The sequence below is a fragment of the Dermacentor variabilis genome, chromosome 6 (genome assembly GCF_050947875.1).
Source record: "Dermacentor variabilis isolate Ectoservices chromosome 6, ASM5094787v1, whole genome shotgun sequence".
In the NCBI taxonomy this organism is placed as follows: Eukaryota; Metazoa; Arthropoda; class Arachnida; order Ixodida; family Ixodidae; genus Dermacentor; species Dermacentor variabilis.
In genome coordinates, this window is record NC_134573.1 from 154532233 (window position 1) to 154550480 (window position 18248).

At 48.5% G+C, this 18248-nt stretch overlaps 1 protein-coding gene across 1 annotated transcript in view; it reads left to right on the forward strand.

Moving 5' to 3' along the window:
* The window catches only part of LOC142585528 (uncharacterized), a 134131-nt gene that overhangs the window by 103044 nt on the left and 12839 nt on the right, over positions 1-18248 (forward strand). The window contains exon 3 of the mRNA XM_075696337.1: positions 3596-3751. Coding sequence (XP_075552452.1) covers positions 3596-3751 — 156 coding nt within the window. The remainder of the gene's footprint in view (positions 1-3595; positions 3752-18248) is intronic.

Below are 18248 nucleotides of genomic sequence, written 5' to 3' on the forward strand. Positions count from 1 at the left end.
AAATGCAGGGAAGTTAACTGGATAATATTCTGGTTTGTTACCTGCACTGGGGGAAGGGTCCACGCCTTACGCCGTCGACCCTGCGAGCAACTATACCCCGTTTCATACATCAGGTGCAACGCTGTGGAAGTCCGTTCACCAAAATTTATCACTCCGCGCGTTCCCGTCTATGCTTTGCTGTGTGCCAGGAGGCATTTTCTAGCGCGAGCATGCACGTGAGGCTGCCGCGACGGCTAACGAAAAGAAACAACAAAACGCAAATTTATTTAAAACAACGTGTTATCAGCCGTATGACTAAATGGTTTATTTGTTTGTTTCTAAGAGAAAATTCTTTTTTTCCTTTATTTAAGACAGTTTATATAAAGACAATTTTCATGAAAATCGGGTCAAGGAACACCGAGCTATTTCTGAGTGCGAACGCAGCCACTGCAAAAAAATATCTCTAGCTTCCACAGCGTTGCACCTGATGTATGAAACGGAGTATAGTGTTACAAGCCCGAGAGCTCCACACTTGAAGTATGTCTAATGTGTATCTATCTAGAAACGTCGATACTGAAATGTTGCGCATTTGAGCCATTACAAATGAAAGGTGGACACCACACGACGTGAAGTGGACGCCACATCCCTGCGCGAGGTCGTGCCAAAAATTTGCCCCACGTATGGTTTCCGTTCCACAAATCTGCGTAATTTCAACCCGCAGGACGTCTAGACGTGGAAATCGCGACGCAGAACCAATTCCACTTGTCTACTACGAAGAACGCGTTAAAAACAACAAAATCAAGGAAACACGGCATCCTCGCTCAGCTTCGTCGCCCGTCCTGCTGTTCTCGCTCTGAATCGCAAAAAACACCACCAAATCCCAATTCACGCGAAACGCCGCGAAACGCCGCGCACCCTCATCAAGATTTGCAAAAGCCTCCAGAGCGCGGATGCAGCGGCGGCTGCGATATGGATGAGCGATTGGCGCTAAGTAGCCCGGGCCACCCGGATCGCTCTCGCACGCGCGGCGCTCACGCACTAGACTCTCTCCAACAGCACGCACGCATCGAAACACACACACGAAGGCGCCAGCTCAGCACCGACTGGCGATTCTCCACAGCGCGCGCAAGCGTGCTCGAAGGCCTCGGGGTCGCCCTCGGTTCCCGGCACCCTGGGCTACACCCTCTCCCCACTCTGCCGTGCTTCTTTTCCTGCCACCCACATGGCGAAAGAAGAAGAAGCGTCGTGCGGTTTACTGTGGCCGGCCCCTTCTGGCCAGGAACAAAAGGAACCGGCAAATTACGCGCCCGCAGTGTAGCCACCACGCACACGCGAACGCGCAAGCCATCGTGTACGCATCGGCAATGTATGTGCGGATGTGCGTAGCACACGAGCGTTCGTAGAATGCGCAACCGATGGCTCCCCGCAACCTCTCCTCTCACCCCCCCCCCCACCCTTCCTTCCCCCAGGCGTGCTCGCTGTGGCTAATCTGAGCTCAGCCATGGGTGCACGAACGTGTGTGGTGTGTGCATGTGTATACAGAGCCTATGCCGGACCGATATCGAAGCTGGCGATCTTTCCTCTGATAAGTAGCCCCCAGCTAGATGTTTCGTCGATAGATGACCCTCCTTCGCGAACTCGTCAGGTTAACGGCTCTGCGCCGGGCCTGAACGCACACGCGTACGTTGGCCCTCCTCCGGTGCATGTTTATTTTGTGCGTGCGGTATACCCCTTGTACGTATATGCCACAGTGCTATTTGCTCTGCGTAAACCGTTTCCTCGTTACAGACATTTACTTCGTTCATACTATTTGCTTCCTTCCCGGGCTTCCACGGGCCTTCGCCCGCCACCCGAGCTTATGGTAATGTTCGACCTTTCAGGCTGCCGTGGGCTCGGGCGTCTCGAGCAGTTGCTCCTTTGTCTTATCTCGAGATGCGAAAGTGCGGCAATTGGACTTGGCGTTGTTGTTATTTCCGGTGCGTACGGAGGCGCACGTCCGCCTGCACCAATCTAAACGAGGGTCAAACGAAATGGAATCATGCAGTGAAGTTCTACGCAAGCCAAGAGCCGTCAAGGTGCACCGGCCGAGATCACGCGATTACGTCACGAAATGCACGAAAACGCGCAGAGGAGAGCCGCAGACATTTGTTTCGAGTGGACCCGCCTGCCACAAAGTGTATTTGCGTTTGGCGAAACAACGCATTAGACGTTTTCCAGTCACCAGAAATATGTTGCGTTTCTAACGGTACATTTCTTTTAAACACGAACGACTGCAATCGGTGTTAGTTTTTATCTTCTTAGATCCCGCATGCTCCCTTCATACAGTAGCTCTCTCGGCTTTTACCTTATCATCACGAATATCTTTTTCCCATCTTTTCGTGTCTTTAGACATAGCTGGGTGATTTGTAGGCGTACTGACGGCAAACTGGTCCTGGACAAACTTGCTGGGTGGTCTAGCTGGTGGCGTAAGACAAGAGCGCGACGAAAAACCTCATAATTACGCGAGATAACGCATAAATAACACGTAGGCCACAGTTGCCATAATACTGGACAAACGTGAATAACTAGCTTCGCAACCATAGCGGAGAAACGCACATTGCTCGTTAGAGTCTCGGAACCGAGTCCGCGGCGGGTGCCCAGGCCCACTAAAGAGACGCCAGACTCGAATCCTTTGATTTGGAAATAATGTTTACGTTCTTCGCATTTAGCGATAACATCTGTGCGCGCAAAAATAATGGATATTTCTTCTGGTCCATAGTAGTTCAGTAACCCTTTGTAAGGATGAATAACTCAGCTGATATTTATGGAAGTCGTGAGACGAATATAAATGCCCATGACTTTCGGTCCGAAGCAACTGAAGTATGTTATATTTGGCAGGCTTCGGTAATTGCACGCCACACTTTCAATAAAAAATGCAGGACCGTGTGTAGACTGCTTGAAGACATGTCTTAAGTCTGGAAAGCTAAAATGAACATCCCAATAAATTCCTGTGCTGAGCTTTAAATATGAAGTGCTATGCATTCAACAAAAGCAATGTATTATTATTATTATTATTATTATTATTATTATTAGTTATGGAAACAGAACCACACAAAGGAAACAGGGAGGGAGCAAGCTGGCAGCTGCCACCGAGAGGGGTACAACGCCTGCCTATTCTTTCGGGAGGAGGGAATGAAAAGAAGAGAAGAAAATAGAAAACGATGAAATAGGAAAGAAAATAGGAAATAAACAAATGACAGAGACACGGACAAAATAAAGTAGGAACACGGAAAGAATGTCTATAAACGGGAGGCCAAATCAGTTTTCTGCATGAAAGTTAGCAAGGCTCTATGGCCTGGTCGCGTTGAGCAGCACTCCCTCTCAGAAGCAGGCAATCTTCAAGGGTTCTACACTTGATTCCAATTAGTCCATATTCCTTAATTAGCAGTCCAGGTCGTGTGACGAATGCGGGACACTTCAGTATAAGGTGTTCAAGTGCCTCACAGGAGCAACAAAAGCAAATGTTTGTTTTTCGTAACACACTGGCACAAGCGCGCCTAACAGGTGCGACGTGTGCTGCAGCGACAAAAGTGTTTTCATGTGCCCAATCTTAATCCGGATATTTGTTTCCTCGCAGGCCAACAGCAACAGTTGAGGGCGTTCGCAAGTGCGTTCGGTCAACGACCTCCGTTTCTGGACCCGCTACGCGAATGGGATCACCTTCGAAGGAAAACGGCCGAGCAGTGGGCGCTGGAAATCCCACGGAGGATACCCGGCGCAGGAGCCCATCACGGTCGGTATCACTGTCAGTATAGGCAACACCTCCCTCCATCCCGTGCCCATCCCCTTCTCAACTAGCACGCACACAGATGTACACACATGTACGCAAGCACGCACACACATGCATACACACATGCACACAAGCGCGCACAGACGCGCACGCGCTGTACTCCGGGCCAAGTAACTTCACGAAAAACATAATCGGCGTGAAGATCCTCACCCGCTCAAGCCGTTCGCGCTCGCGTTTTTAACCACGCAGGGCTGAAGATTAAGACGAATTGGCGTCAAATTACGGGTGCACTGACGCTGAACGAAGTGATTCATTTTTTTTTTTTGAGGAAAAAGAAAAACAATGTGAAGGAGGCACAGAGAACAGCCATTACCGAACTCGCTAGGGCTGAACGGCACACGGTTGATGTACGTTAGGTTTCGGCCGAGCTCTTAGAATCTCCAAGGCAACGCCAGTCGACAGAAAGTTTATAAGGAAAATGAATGGGGTGTACTTAGCCTTGCCGGCCAGGCATGTAATATGAAGCACGGATAGCTGCTAAGGTGCATCCCTGCGGCTCCTCCACCGCGAGAATGCCGCACGGCATTTTCGCCACACTGGAGGTGGTCTTGCTTACTTAAAGGATATTTTATTTCACCCAATTGCTACATGGGTGCTTTTAAACATTTAGGCGCATATGGTTCGTTTTATTGTAAGTGTGACTTCCTGAGAGAAATACTTAATGGAACGAAATGCCCCGCGTGCGCCGAGCTGCGTCTTGTCTGGCAAGCACTGGCCTGTATACGTCAGACTTCGGTTTCTCACTGACAAAGCTATAATTTGTACAACGCCGTTCGATATTCTCTTTTTTACGACCAAGAGTAAGTAATAACGACATACTGAGCAACAAATCACTGTCCAAACGCTTTATACGCCTGGAAGTTTCAAAACTGCTTAATTTGTCGGCTCGCTACATAAAACAATCCACTTAGACGCATAAAGAGTCGAAAAATATTTTTTCTTCGTAAAGTCAGTGACATTCTTTCTTCTCTAACCGTTTGCGACAGCAAGGTGCATGAAGCCATCAAAGCGGCAAGTTATAAGGAACCTTCTGTATAAACATTTCATATTACAGTCCCATTCTCATAGAATAGGACCTTAGGCCTGATTTCAAGGTAGTTGTAAATGTAAGTTGATTTGCAATGAACGATCGCCGTTATTTCTTTTTTCTCCCCTGTCACGGGGAGAATTAGGCGTGGGCTGTTCAAGAGATTTTGCAGCCCGTAGTTTCATGGAGGATGCATGCCCGAAACACGAAGCACAGCAAGGACATATCTAAAAAATAAAAAAAGAAGAATAGAGAGAGAGAGAGAGAGAGAGAGAGAGAGAGAGAGAGAGAGAGAGAGAAATGGCCACCTTTCTTGTCCTAGAACCGCTGCTCACACGATCGTCAATGAACCATGCACCGATGAGCGAGAGGCAGTCTTCGCCAAAATCACGCGTGACATACTGCGCTATTATCTAGGGAAGCGAAATTGGGTCACGAAGAAAGGAACAAACAAGTCGTGGTCGCGGAGTAATACGGTTGCCGCAGCAGCACACTGTGTACCGCGTCTCAGTTGCGACAGACGGCAACGTCACGCCGCTCCAGGTTGCAGCGGGCTTCTCCTCGGTCACCTACGACGGTCGCCGAACAGCTGTGCTTGTACATGCGCAGACGGGACGCATAAATCTGCGCTAGCGAAAACGGCCGGCTTCGAAACTTCCTTTCTGAGAGGAGGAGACGCTCTGGATTCAAAGCTGCAAAGGGGGAGGACGACCGAGAGACAGAGAGAGAGAACAAAAGAAGTTCGTAGAAGGAGGGGAGGAAATCGTTCACGGTGGGTGGGAGTGGTAGGCGGAGTGCAGTGGCCAGGGCATGTAGGCCGTGGAGTCTCCTGGAGAGGTTGAGGCTGGCCCGACTACAGCTGTCGGGGGGGGGGGGGGGGGGGGGGGGGACGCGAGGAGAGAGTGCACACGGAGGGGAGGGGCGCGCACGAAATGTCGCGCCCATTGGTATCAGGAGCGTCGTTGCGTGCGCGACGCAGCGGGCGCTCGAAACGCAGAGGAAAAACGGCGAGTGGGAGAAGGAGGTAGAGATATCAAATGCAGCCATACATCCTACGATATACAAACAGGCATTCACGCACAAAAATGCATGGCGCGTCCTTCTCTGGGTCGGTGTAACGCACACACCTACTATGCTACCGCCTCTGCACGCCTTTCTTCGCCCTCCAAAGTGAAAAGCCGTGTTTTACATCATCGGCGAGTTGCGCATAGCGCGGCGGTCGGCCGAGAGGGAGTCGGAGGACTCTGTATAGCCCTTCGCGCTGCAGAGCATGCAGCGCTGTATGGGACGTGTACATGGATAGATGCGTTGAGATGTTACACACGCTTGGGACGGAGCGATGTATACCGAGGTATAGGGCTGCAGGTTTTGGAGCGCATTTTGTCGCCCGCGAAACGCGACTTGATCGTTCGTAGACTGGGCTGGGAATCTACACGTGCATGGCGAACGAGGAGGAGGAAATAAAGTGAGAAGGCAGGGATGTTAATGCATGCGACTGAGAGCGGTGGGAAACGACAGACGAAAGCGGTCGTGTCGCCGATGGGTATAAATCCTGCACGGTAGCGGGAACAGCGCGTTACCGGATGTGCACGCGTAAAGGGACAGTGTCAAACATGAAAGAGATGGTGAAATAGAGTAGAGGCGGTGGTTCTTTGACAAAGAATAAATGCGAATAGCAGGTACGTCTCATGTATAACACATTTGTACAGGTGGGTCTTGTGTAACGCTTTACTTAGCGCTTTTACATGTTAGCTTAATGTGCCCGAGAAATAAAAAAAGAAAATTGCAATGCTATAGCTTTGAAAAAGCTTGTACTGTGCATGAGATACAACTGCTTCACGTTCCTTCACCGGCAGGAGGTAATTGTGAACAATGAGGCTAAGCTATAAGCTCTTTTCTGTCAACGCAAGCCTCCCCCCATGTGCATGGGTAGATTCATGTGAATTACACCTCGACATTTACTAACACAACCTAGAAGTAGATCTGTTTCATGTCCAGTTCTTAATTTTGTGCATTTTGAGCGTGTGAAAGCATCATGAAGGAATCATGAGCGTGTATGGGCGCCCACAAGTGATAAAAAGACAGAACACACAATTTGACTGGCACAACCAAGCAAAGAAAAAATTGAATGATTTTTTTTTTATTTTGAGTAGCCGCTTAGTCGGCGTCGCCAGCTGCGCTACCTGTTTGTGAAATTCCTGAAGCTCACAGAGAAAAGGCATTATTCTCCTTTCGCGTTGAGTAGTGGGAATAGCTGTTGAGGAGGTGGAAAACTTTTTTGTTAGCAGAGAATTTGGCATGCAGGTGTGCGACTGCGTCATAAGGAGGATTGGAAAGAAAGCCGCTTTGCGAGACCTTCGTTTCAATCGAACCGCGTCTCAGGGATACCTCGGTTCCACTTCGAATGGATGAGATGCGCCAAGTGGTCTTTGCGGGTAGTTGTGACATTTGGGCTCCGGGTTATATTTCTACGGTTTGCAAGGACACCTGTAAAATAAGTAAGACATAAAACCGGTAGAACCGAGGAGCTATGTCAGCACAAAACGCTAGTGGCAACAACGCAGATCTTTCGACGTGTGGTCGGGCCATGCATTGGCATCCAGCGCGATGTGGTAGGGGCGGGGGTAGGGGGAGGAGGGATAAGGGGTGCGCATGTTTTTTTTTCCCCGTGTCGACTCGGATTGTGCCTCCAATCTGACACGGCCGGTGGGCTTGCCCGTCGCGCTCCTTTTCCTCCTGAGAGATCGAGGGAGCTTCCCTGCCCAGCAATGGAAGCACGGGTGTTGTGTTTTTCCGTTCCATTTCATTTTGTACGACTTTGCCGCGCGGCACCCAACGCGCACAACGCTATGCGCAGCTCCACCCGGACAGTGTTATTAATGCCGCTTCGAACGGACGAGACTGACGCCACTTCGGGGTTCGAGATCTCGCCGAGGGAGCTGCGGCTGCTTAGATAAAAACAAACGCCGAGAGGCATCGAGCTGCAGCAAACCCGACGGTTATGGCAATGGAAAAATGAGAGTTGAATGGAAAGTAGCCTGGCGGGACTTGCCTCGCGTGTATGAGTCGGGGAGCACGCGTGATTGTAAATAAGATTGCAGGAATCACGACTTTCCTTTCTCTTGTTCTCAGACGCTTACGAGTAGCCGTTTCTTACTCTGCTGTCGTTCTTTCCTGCCTGTTTCTTATTTATTGGCGCGCCGGAAACTCTAGATGCATGGAGAGGACTTGGTTTAACGTGAGTGTAAGGTTAGCAGAGACAAGGCGAACAAAGCAGGCACGCGTGGGGGGACTTCAGTTTGTTCTCTTCGCTTTGTTTGTTTTGTAATCTGTTTTAACTTGTGTGTTGTATTTTTTCTCCTAGAGTTCCACCTAACTTTTTCTCTTCTGCTTGATAACTCTATGACTCAATGTTGCTTGAGTAAACAGTCTGCTCAATTAACGAAGATGAGAAATTAACAAGGTCTTTCTCTGGGGCACATATCGCAAAAATTTCTCCCTGTGTTGTTCACAAATTTGAATACGTTTAGTGCTACACTTGATAGGCCATTTGCAGCCGCCTGTACGAAAGTTCATGATGTCGCTGACTGTCACGGCCTACTGGCTACCCCTACATTTGCATATGAAACAGTGTTTAGTCCTTCGTGGGGTTGTACAAATACATGTGATATAGATTAATACCCTCACTCACTCACTCACTCACTCACTCACTCACTCACTCACTCACTCACTCACTCACTCACTCACTCACTCACTCACTCACTCACTCACTCACTCACTCACTCACTCACTCACTCACTCACTCACTCACTCACTCACTCACTCACTCACTCACTCACTCACCACCTCTTCCTTCAGCGACAAAACTTATGCTGCGAAGAACTTTTTTTGCAATAACAAAGAAAATAAAAGAATTCCCGAGTAGGTCACATCAGAAAGCCGGTATGCCGTGTCCCCGCGGGCGCACACGAAAAAGAAACAAAAGGCCAACTGGGGGCGAAAAGGTGGCCGGCCACCCATCTGACGGTGTGCTGCCGCCGGCTGAGTGGTCGCTTGGACCGGCGCGGTCACACCGAAAGGGGCCCGCCTGCCCATCTGGCAGGTCCATTTGTCAAGAACACGTCGCCCTCGTGCAGCGCTCTGTCGTCGTCCGAAGTATCCCAGACGAGAAGTGCCGACGTTTATGGGCGTCACTCATCGATGACAGCCACTCCGGGCTTTGGACACACGACCAGCGCTTGCCGGAGCCAATATTCGCGCTGTCTATATATATAAGGGACGCGGAATCCCACGCTCAACTTGGACGTACGCAGTCACCTTATACCAATCCTTCGAGGGAAATTGAAGATTTCATTGGTTAAGATTTGCATTCAAGTTCTTCGCAAGCTCTTCTTCAGACGAGCGGCCGCTCTAATGACAACATAGGGCTCAAACAGCAACCGCGCCTTTCGTCAGATCACTATATACGTTGCGCTCATCTGCTTTCCGACTGATAATGATGTATAGGGTTTTTTTCTTTCTTTTTTTTTGCGCGAGGGCCAGCAATGGCCACAAAGCGCCAAGAAATGGTGCGGGAGAGTCGATGATGCGACGAGTGCTAACTGTCAGATGTATCGAGGCTGTATAGAGGCCTAAAATGTTCTCTGCTGCTTTCTGACTGCCTGTGCTTCTACGATGCGGTGTAATTACTGGCGCAAATGTATCGTTTAGGGAAATATTCTGTTTGTGTACTAGATTTCCACTCTCTCGCCACTCGTCGACGACAGTCGCTTTATAGTTTTTCGACGCTCGCCCAGCTATGTTAGAAGGCTTCATACTACACCTGAAGAAAACAGAAAATACAAAGATAGGAAGGAACAATGTTCGCGATGCTCCGCCAGGACAGAGACGGTCGTTTTTAAAAAGAAATTAAGAAAGAAAGAAAGAAAGAAAGATAGAAAGAAAGAAAGAAAGAAAGAAAGAAAGAAAGAAAGAAAGAAAGAAAGAAAGAAAATGTATGGTGCGCTTTGATGCTTGAGCAACATTGAACGAGTTTGTGCGTACATTGAACCAACGCCCTCCTCTAAGCATTGTGTAACGGTACTCTTGGCCTTTGATCACCACCACTCAGCAATCTATCTGCATAGTGATTGTCAGACTCTCTCCAGGTCCTAGAAGAAAGGTTAAATCTATGCCGTACTCGCCGCCGTGTTTGCCTAAGCGTTCATTAACTCTCTTTCTGCTGGCTTATCACTGTTCTCTTCCACAGCGAGCCCAGAGCCCTTCCTCTTGAGCCATTCTCAATGAGCGAACTGCCTAACAAACGACCGGTAGCCCACAGAATCGAACGTCTCTATACAATGGCCCACCACGTCGACATCGCACAATGCCCTGGTCATTGTACAATGCCTGGGTCATTGTACTGCAAGCTTTGCCGCAACGACCGTAAGCCTCCTGAGGTTTACGGTCGTTGCGGCAAAGCTTCGAGGTCTGCTGGTACCTTAGCAAGCATCCACGCACAAAACTCTTCGTGCGCCCAAGCCTCCTGTACTCTTTCGCCGTTTCTCGTTGTTTTGGAGATGCATACACATAGACCAATACTGCGTTTATTTATCATTTTGCCCCTTCTTCAACATTGCACTAAGAGCCGCGTTATTCTTGAGTTTGTTTTGTGCAGTTTTCCCGCTGTAAGGTGTCCAGAAATCCAAGAAAATATATTTATTGTGCATGTGTGCTGCTTCGAGGACTAATTGTTATTGTATATCTGTCACTACTGGGTAGGAAAACATGAATCAGTGGTGCCAGAAAATAGATACATATTATCTGATAGCCCTTGAAAAAAAAAAACTGAAAACTGTGATAGTACAGCTTTAATCGTTACTGTAATTTCGAATTATCCGCACGACTCATTGCCGCTCCTCCATAGCGGGTCGTACGTTTCTTGGTTAATTATAAGTACTTCGAGTCTGACCACTCTGCATAATGAAGACCGTAAAAAAAATTGTACCGGGAAAGGAAAAAAGAAATGAAGCAAGTGACTACAGGCCGAAAAGGCCACATTAAAACCAGCGGTACAGTCTACCAAGCACTATTGCAAAGGTAACAAAGCAACGTTCCGACTATGTAAACCACAAACAACGCAACGCACAGCCGACGTAACGATGTAGTGAACGGTAGCGACACGTCGATAAATTTATTTTCTCGAACACTACACTTCGTGTTTCGTCTTTCCTGTATTCGTGTTGGTTCTAAATTTTGTTTCGCCTCACTATCGGGATAGCGTTATGTGTAATAAAAGCAGTAGGCCATTATCCACAGTCATTCCGTCGATTTCCTACGAGCAATTATATCAATGCTTCCTCCTTTTCATTTGTTGCATATCGTAACATTCCCTCTGCGTAAATAGAGTCCATTCGATCGCACTAATATAGCGCTCGCGTCAGCTTGAATAATATTTCAGTCGGAATCGTGGCGCATTTTGTTGCTGTTCCTTGCAAACAAAAAGATCCTCGTTTAATGGATGGGTTCTTCGCGGGCATTACTGATCAGTGATCAAGTTTACGAAGAGTTGCCTGCGCAAAGAACAAACCAACCTGTTTTCTTTGCAAACGGTCCAGCTCATTGCGCACTGCATTGTGAATGAATGTGCATTCAAAGATTAAAACAAACCAGTCGGCACCGAGCTCATATCGTAAAGTGCCGAACGGAACAAAATCGCTCTTTCGAACCAAAAGGGCGAGCAGCTCCGAGTATATAGACGGCACATTCTCGCCACCATCGCGCATCGACAAGAAATTTGCCCCCACCGAAACTGAAGCCTAAACTTCGCGTAAAAACTTCGTGGCGCAAGCTCAGTCCATCTTGGCCAAAGTCAGAGAGACATCCCCCGCTCTGAACATCCTTTCTTTGCTCTGACTGCACGCGCAGTTGGGAACGAAGCTGCAGCAGTACATAGATCACTGCATCTTAAAATCAAATTACCTGAAACGCTCTCAATCCTGCCGCGTTGCCTCTTCGTCGGAAAGCGGAGGCGAAATCGCCAGAGGAAGAAGACAGGAGAAAAGAAAGAGTCTTCGTGGATGTTCCGTTCCCTGAAAGTGAGGTAACACCCCCAACTACTGCACTGCCCTAGCTGTACGAAAAAAAGAGGCATAACGGGAAAACGGAGACAAACCTCTGATTCTCTAACACCGGCTCGTTGGGATTCGGGAGGCAAAGAGCACTGGTAGGACTCCCAGCACACTCCATCTTTCTCTGGTCTCTCTTTTTCTCTCTCATCCCTCCAGTGTCTCCGAGAGTCGTGCGGGCTGGGAGCCGCCGAATCTCGAGGAAACAACGAGAAGCTCTATAGGAACGCGCGCCCGGCCAGCGCAGGCGTCGTATAACAAGTGAAAAACACGCCGCGCCGCCTGCTCTAGCTACAGCTACTTCTTCTCGCACCGGCGGCGCGATGCGCTCCCGAACAAAGGAACCGGAGTGAAAGCCACACGTGAAGAAGCTATAGACGCGCGAGCCGCCGAACAGGCTAGTGGAGAACGAAACGAAGTGTACTGCAGGGGAAGGGCTGTCTAGGCAACTCCTCCCCCCCCCCTACCTCACATACACACGCACACGCCCTGTACCCGCGCGAGCACGCCACGCGAGCTGCGAAAACCCGGTCCTCTTACTCTTCATTCGCTCCAATCGAAACTTAATGGCTGCTTTGTTTCGATTACAGTTCGCCCTTTTCCTCGAGACCCTCCTTAGTATCACGGGTCTCCTCCCCTCTTCGAAACTCTTTGTCCCTAACCCCAACCAGCCGTCCATTTCTGTCGCGATCCCTATAGAGCTCACTATTGAAAATAAGAAGAAGGAAAAAAAAGGATAAAGGAAAGCAAGAAAGCACCTCGAAGGCGTAAGAGGATGAGTAGGACAAGAAGAAACTATGGTAGCGTGATTATTTCATTCGGGGATGTCCTTTGTGATGTACTATTTTACTCCGGCCACCGCGCACGTCTTTCGCCGCTCTCTCCGTGTATGTGTATGCTCCTGTTGGCTCAATGCGCTAAAAAAAAAAATTTTTTTTTTGTTATAAGCTTTGCAGTAATTCAGACTTACAGTCTGGAAATTGTTCGTCTATATCGAGTGTGTGTGCTAAGCTTACAACTGAGGTTACTCTCCTTTTGCGACTGACGTAAATATTAAGCACCCTTTACACTGACACTCTTACCGCGTGCCAGTTAGTGATCCCAGTAAGTTGGGCCCCGAAAGATTCTTAAACATGTGGACTTGCAAACATGATAGCACTGCAGTTCATAACATCACCGCAGCTCATTTGTTGACGCTCTCTACGTCGATTCCCGCTTAGTGTCACATCCTTGTTTAGTTTGCCGCCAGGTCATTCTAGCTTGATCAGTTAGCTCTTCACGCGTTACCTCGTTCGCATGTGGACAATTTTCCGTGTGCACACTCTTTAGCATCGTTGACTCGTCAAGCACTTTGCATTCGTTATGCTTTTGTACTTGAGGCAAATATGATATTATTGGGAGCAAAATCTCAACAGGATTCTTGTGTGGAGACGGATCCATACCTGTCCGCAGAGCACTCTGCAAGATGACATTACGGACACCGGATTATGTGTGTTCCGCAGCCTTCTACATGGACAATTGAGGCTTTTAATTCAATCACAGACGTTATATTAGAACTAGAACAATCACGTTAACGGTATACACCGCGGCGAGGTACTATGAGTGACGAATGGATTTCACCATTCACACATCTTGGGTGCTAGCGCCTCCCATCTACTGTAACGGCAGAAAGCTCTTCTCGAAGCAGTCGCGATTTATGTCCCGCATAGGAACAGGTACGTACATCCTCTTTCAAGCAAGTAGAAGTGGAACGGAGAGATCCCCTGCAAAATAAATCAGTGTTTCTCACAGAACGATATGGTTTCTTCGCTTCGCTACAGCGAACCTCCGAAAGCAATTTGGAAGACCCAGTTTCGAGCGCGCTCTTTTGTCTTCGGTTTCGAAGGGACAGCTTGGACCTCGCAGCTCCTTGTCTGCAGATTAAAAGCGCCCGTAATGTTGCGCGCTCACGGGCGTACTTGTTTCCGTTCTTATACGAAGCCTGCCTTCGCGGTGGCCGCTTCCTTCTGGTCTCGCTTTGCCACCTCAGCTCTCCCTCTCCCTACCTCGCACCCTCTCATTCACTTTCAAAGCGCCTTCCCTTGTTAGCGCGCAGTGTGGTGTCGAACTGCGGGCGGCGATCTGTTACTATTAAAAGGACACTTCGGCAAACCGTGTTGGTCGACTCACGCGGCTCGGCGAGGGAGCGCGGCAAGTTGTAACGAAGAATGATGATGGAAAGATGGGGATATAAAAAAAACGAAGAAAAAGGTGACGGCCGCTGAACGAGCGGCGGCCTGGAGCCTTGCCGGACGCTATAAAACCAGATAAGTGAATGGAGAGAGAGAGAGAGAGAGAGAGAGAGAGAGAGAGCGCACCATTCGCCAGAAGCGCGATAAGCCAACAACGTTGAGGAGAGGAGATGATGGAGGCAACAGTGAGAGAGATCACTATATAATGCCCGCTAAAAATGGTCGCATGCTACTCACATGTGTTCCCTTCAAAAGTTTATTCAGCTTGTCTGGACACAGCCAATACATGTCGCCCTGTGACGTCAAATATTCGCTCTAAAAAGCTTGCGGACTCATGGCATTACACTGTTTGTGATCTAATGTTGATAAACGTTCTGCGAACCTGTGAGCAGCTTACGGACCACAATGAAGCAACTGAAATAGCTTCGCGGACGACTTCTGTATGTCGACCACATACGGAAATTATACGGGTAGAAAAAACTAGTCTACAACAAAGAAAAGGGAGCGCAATAAAAATTTAAGTGATCGATGCTCACTATTCGAATTAATCAATATAAGACTCAGCCATTCTCTTTATGCAGAGGTCTGACTGCAGTGTTGACAAGGCTTTCCGTGAATGACAGTAAGTAGAGGACAGGCATTTTCAGTGCATGCGAAGACGAGTGTGGTGCTCACTATGCTTATTTAGAAAGATGAGCGCAACTCTATGGGAGATCACATGGCTTAAGAATAGAAGAACACGCATCCACGACTACGCAGGTTCAACTTAATTCAATTCAGTTTCCTTTATTTTTCTTTTACCTGAAAGAGAGGGGCGTTCGCTAAAGAGCTATAGCTTGACGAGGTGAATGCTCCCTGGATACATATTTCAGATAAAATTGACCCGTTAGGACACAATGGTTGCACTGAAAATAAGTATATTATTAGCACATACGATTATTTATAACTATATAAATTTGTTATGAGAAAATATGACGCCTCCGTACTCGGCCCGTGATAAAAACATTTAAAATTCATAAAATAATTTGGCCCTTTCGTAGGTGCTCGGAAATCAGGTTATAAGTTACTGGCAATAAATCAAAGGAATCATTAGGTTCGTAACAGAAGTAGAATTACGCCAGTTATAAGAAAATTAAAGAACAATATGTCCTTATTTTTGCATAGCTTTCGGGCTGTAATCTGACTCACACGGACGTGTCTCACAACACCGCGACACTGCGAACCATGGAAATCCCTGGACTGTTTCCGTCATGCTTCGCGACCTCCGTCACACGCGAATAAGGACAAACATGCGCGAGCACAGGAAGGAAAAAAAAAGAGAAAAACCAAAAGGAAAACAACACTCAGTTATTCACCTGTTCAGAATAAGCGGTAGACCGAAGGTTGTGCCTTCAAGCTTAGAATGCAAACGCTACAAAATACGAAATTATTTCTCTATTTGTTTTGCCTGAGCATGAGAGGGCGAACTTCTTTCTTACTTATTTTTTTCCCTTCTTGGAAAAGTCAATCGCGTGCACGCAGGTTGGTGCTTTTTGAGAATCATGGTCCTCGTAGATCTAAAAAAATAAAGAAAAAATAAAAGGAATAAATAGTCAAGCAGCGTAAACTCAAAGTTTACGCGATCCGACGGGGTGGAAAAAAGAGTACTGCAAAGAGTCAACCATGGAATACTTAATCAGGCTGCAACAAGTAAAACAGTGAACTGAGGGCATCTTAAACAGTCACGCACGAACGCACGCACGCACAATGACAGACAAGCATGCAGGAATACCAAATGATGATGCTGAGAAACAAAACTATGAGCTTCAGATTGACTAAAAAAAAAATAGTAGAGCTCAGGAGACAAAACCAACGCGCACACCCTCAAAAAAAGAAAAAATGCCTTTATCGCTCCAACCAGACGTTTACATTTCTTTCGACAAACCCAGCTTCGCGTGCAGAAAGACTGCAACCGTGTCAAAAACGACAGAGGCAAAAGGGTAGAAGAAAGCGCGCACAACTCTTGGCACCGACGACACCAAGCGTAAAAACAAAGTTGCTGGCTCTCCCGTAATCGAGAGTATACGCAAGCATAAAATGGCGACCGACAAAGCAGATCGGTTGGAGATGATACTAGCCATAGTCTTAAAATGGGTATTGCATGTTCGCAACGGCACACCCCACCAAGCTACACCGCACCACGCCTTACTGTGCACTGGTCCATGTGGACACTGCCCAGCTAGAAGAAAATCGCCTGAAGGAGGCGCCACGCAGTCCGGCACCATCTCTCGAGGCGACGCAAAATCCGTGTCGGGGAACTCGCGGATCGCAGGCGTTCCGCAGAGCGCATGCAGCTCTGTCTCAGTGCCAAAAGCTGACAATGAAGTGTATGGTGCCCTGTATGTGCCTGTTGAACGCCGCTATTGGAAATGACGAATAAAACTTCGGCGTACTAGAAGTTACAGTTTGAGCGATAGCGCGAACAAACATTAGGAAGAACTCGGAAGCAATATTTTTTGTAACTTGTTTGGGAAGTAACTACCGTATGCACAATGCGGTCCTGTAGAAAGGGATGGGTGCCACAGACCGCATTTTCTTACGTTTTCACTGGTTGCCCGGATGATCTCGTTTTGTTCTCGCAACTTGCCCGGATGTTCTCGTTTTAGTGCCCGGATAACGACTGTGGCTTTTGGCTCAAGGTAACCTGAAGGTCGCCGACAATGGGAGCTAAAAGCATTTCATGCTCAAAAACCTCCTACAGCCATAGATGAAGTGCACAAGTCGGAAAGTAGTTCACTAGCAAACGGCGAAAGGACGCCGCATTGCCTGGATAACATACGAAAAGCGAAAGTCGCGTAACGTGGGGCGACGTAAGACGACTGGGTCTTATCGGCGTCGCGACGAGCGCGGGGCGCAGTCGGCTCCTGTAATGCTCATTCTCGCACCACGTTAGGCGCGGAGTCGCTTTACACCTCGCCAACCGTGCTCGGCTCTCTAACCAATCACCGCCCGTTTCGACACTCGCTCCGCACGGTGGCCCTTTCCCGCGCGTTCGACAACACGACTCCGCCCGCTGCAGCCTGTCTGCATTTCTACACGTTACTTCGTTTGTGCGTGCTTTACTTCGTCCCCTATGCGCCTAAACGTCCACACGCGAGGTTCGCATGCGCGCAGTTCCACTGTGGAACCTGGAAGGAGACGAAAGGAGACATTAGAGGATGGAGTCAAAAAAAAAAAAAAAAGAAGTAAACGGCCGGGTATGGTGTACCGGAGGAAGCATGCAAAACTGAAGCACCGGAACAAACAAGCGCAGAATCGGCTGATGAGGTTAAAACGAGCTGATGCAGGTTCGCGCGTCAGGTGTCCCGAAAAAGAACTGAAAGGAGTGTCGGCAAGGGACCGAGAGAGCGGGAGGCAAAGAACGAAAGAGGTTGAAGCATCAGCTGGAGGACGCCGAGAAAGGAAGTAAAGGATGGTTGTGGAGAAGATATTGCTCGGCGCCAACAGCATTACTTCGCCGAAAAGAGAATAGTGTGCTGCGGCGGGAGGAATCTTGCGCTGATTTGTCTAGAGCTAAAAAAAAAAAAGAAGAAATCACAACACGCTGCAACGCCACTGAGGTTGAAACTGCAGAGGTCGGTTCAGCGATCATGGAGTCGAAAATACGGGAAAAAAAAAGAACCGAGCGGGTTAAAATAAGAGTTGCAGCCACGGTATAGGGCCCCGTTGGAGTACAGTGTCTACCTGAGTTTACGCAAGGTTTTCGCGAAGGTGGCAAAAGCAAGAATGGTGGGCAGGGGACGAGGATGGGGCGGAGGCGCGGTAATTAGCGACAGAGGGCGCTCTTTAACGCACCGGGATCTAATCAGGAGTAATGAACACCTCTACGCAGCAAAACGGAAAGCGGTCTATACGGTTGGGATAAAAGAAGCGAGCTGCGGGGGCGGGAGTGGCATGCAGGAGTCGAGTAATGATGAAAGAAAAGGACGCTGGCATAAAAGGGTAAAGCGCTTAACGCGAGCTACCGTCCCATACGTACACCTGATCCAGCGCTTTTTGGTCTTGTTGCTGCTGTGTCTGTATATACGTGTATATAT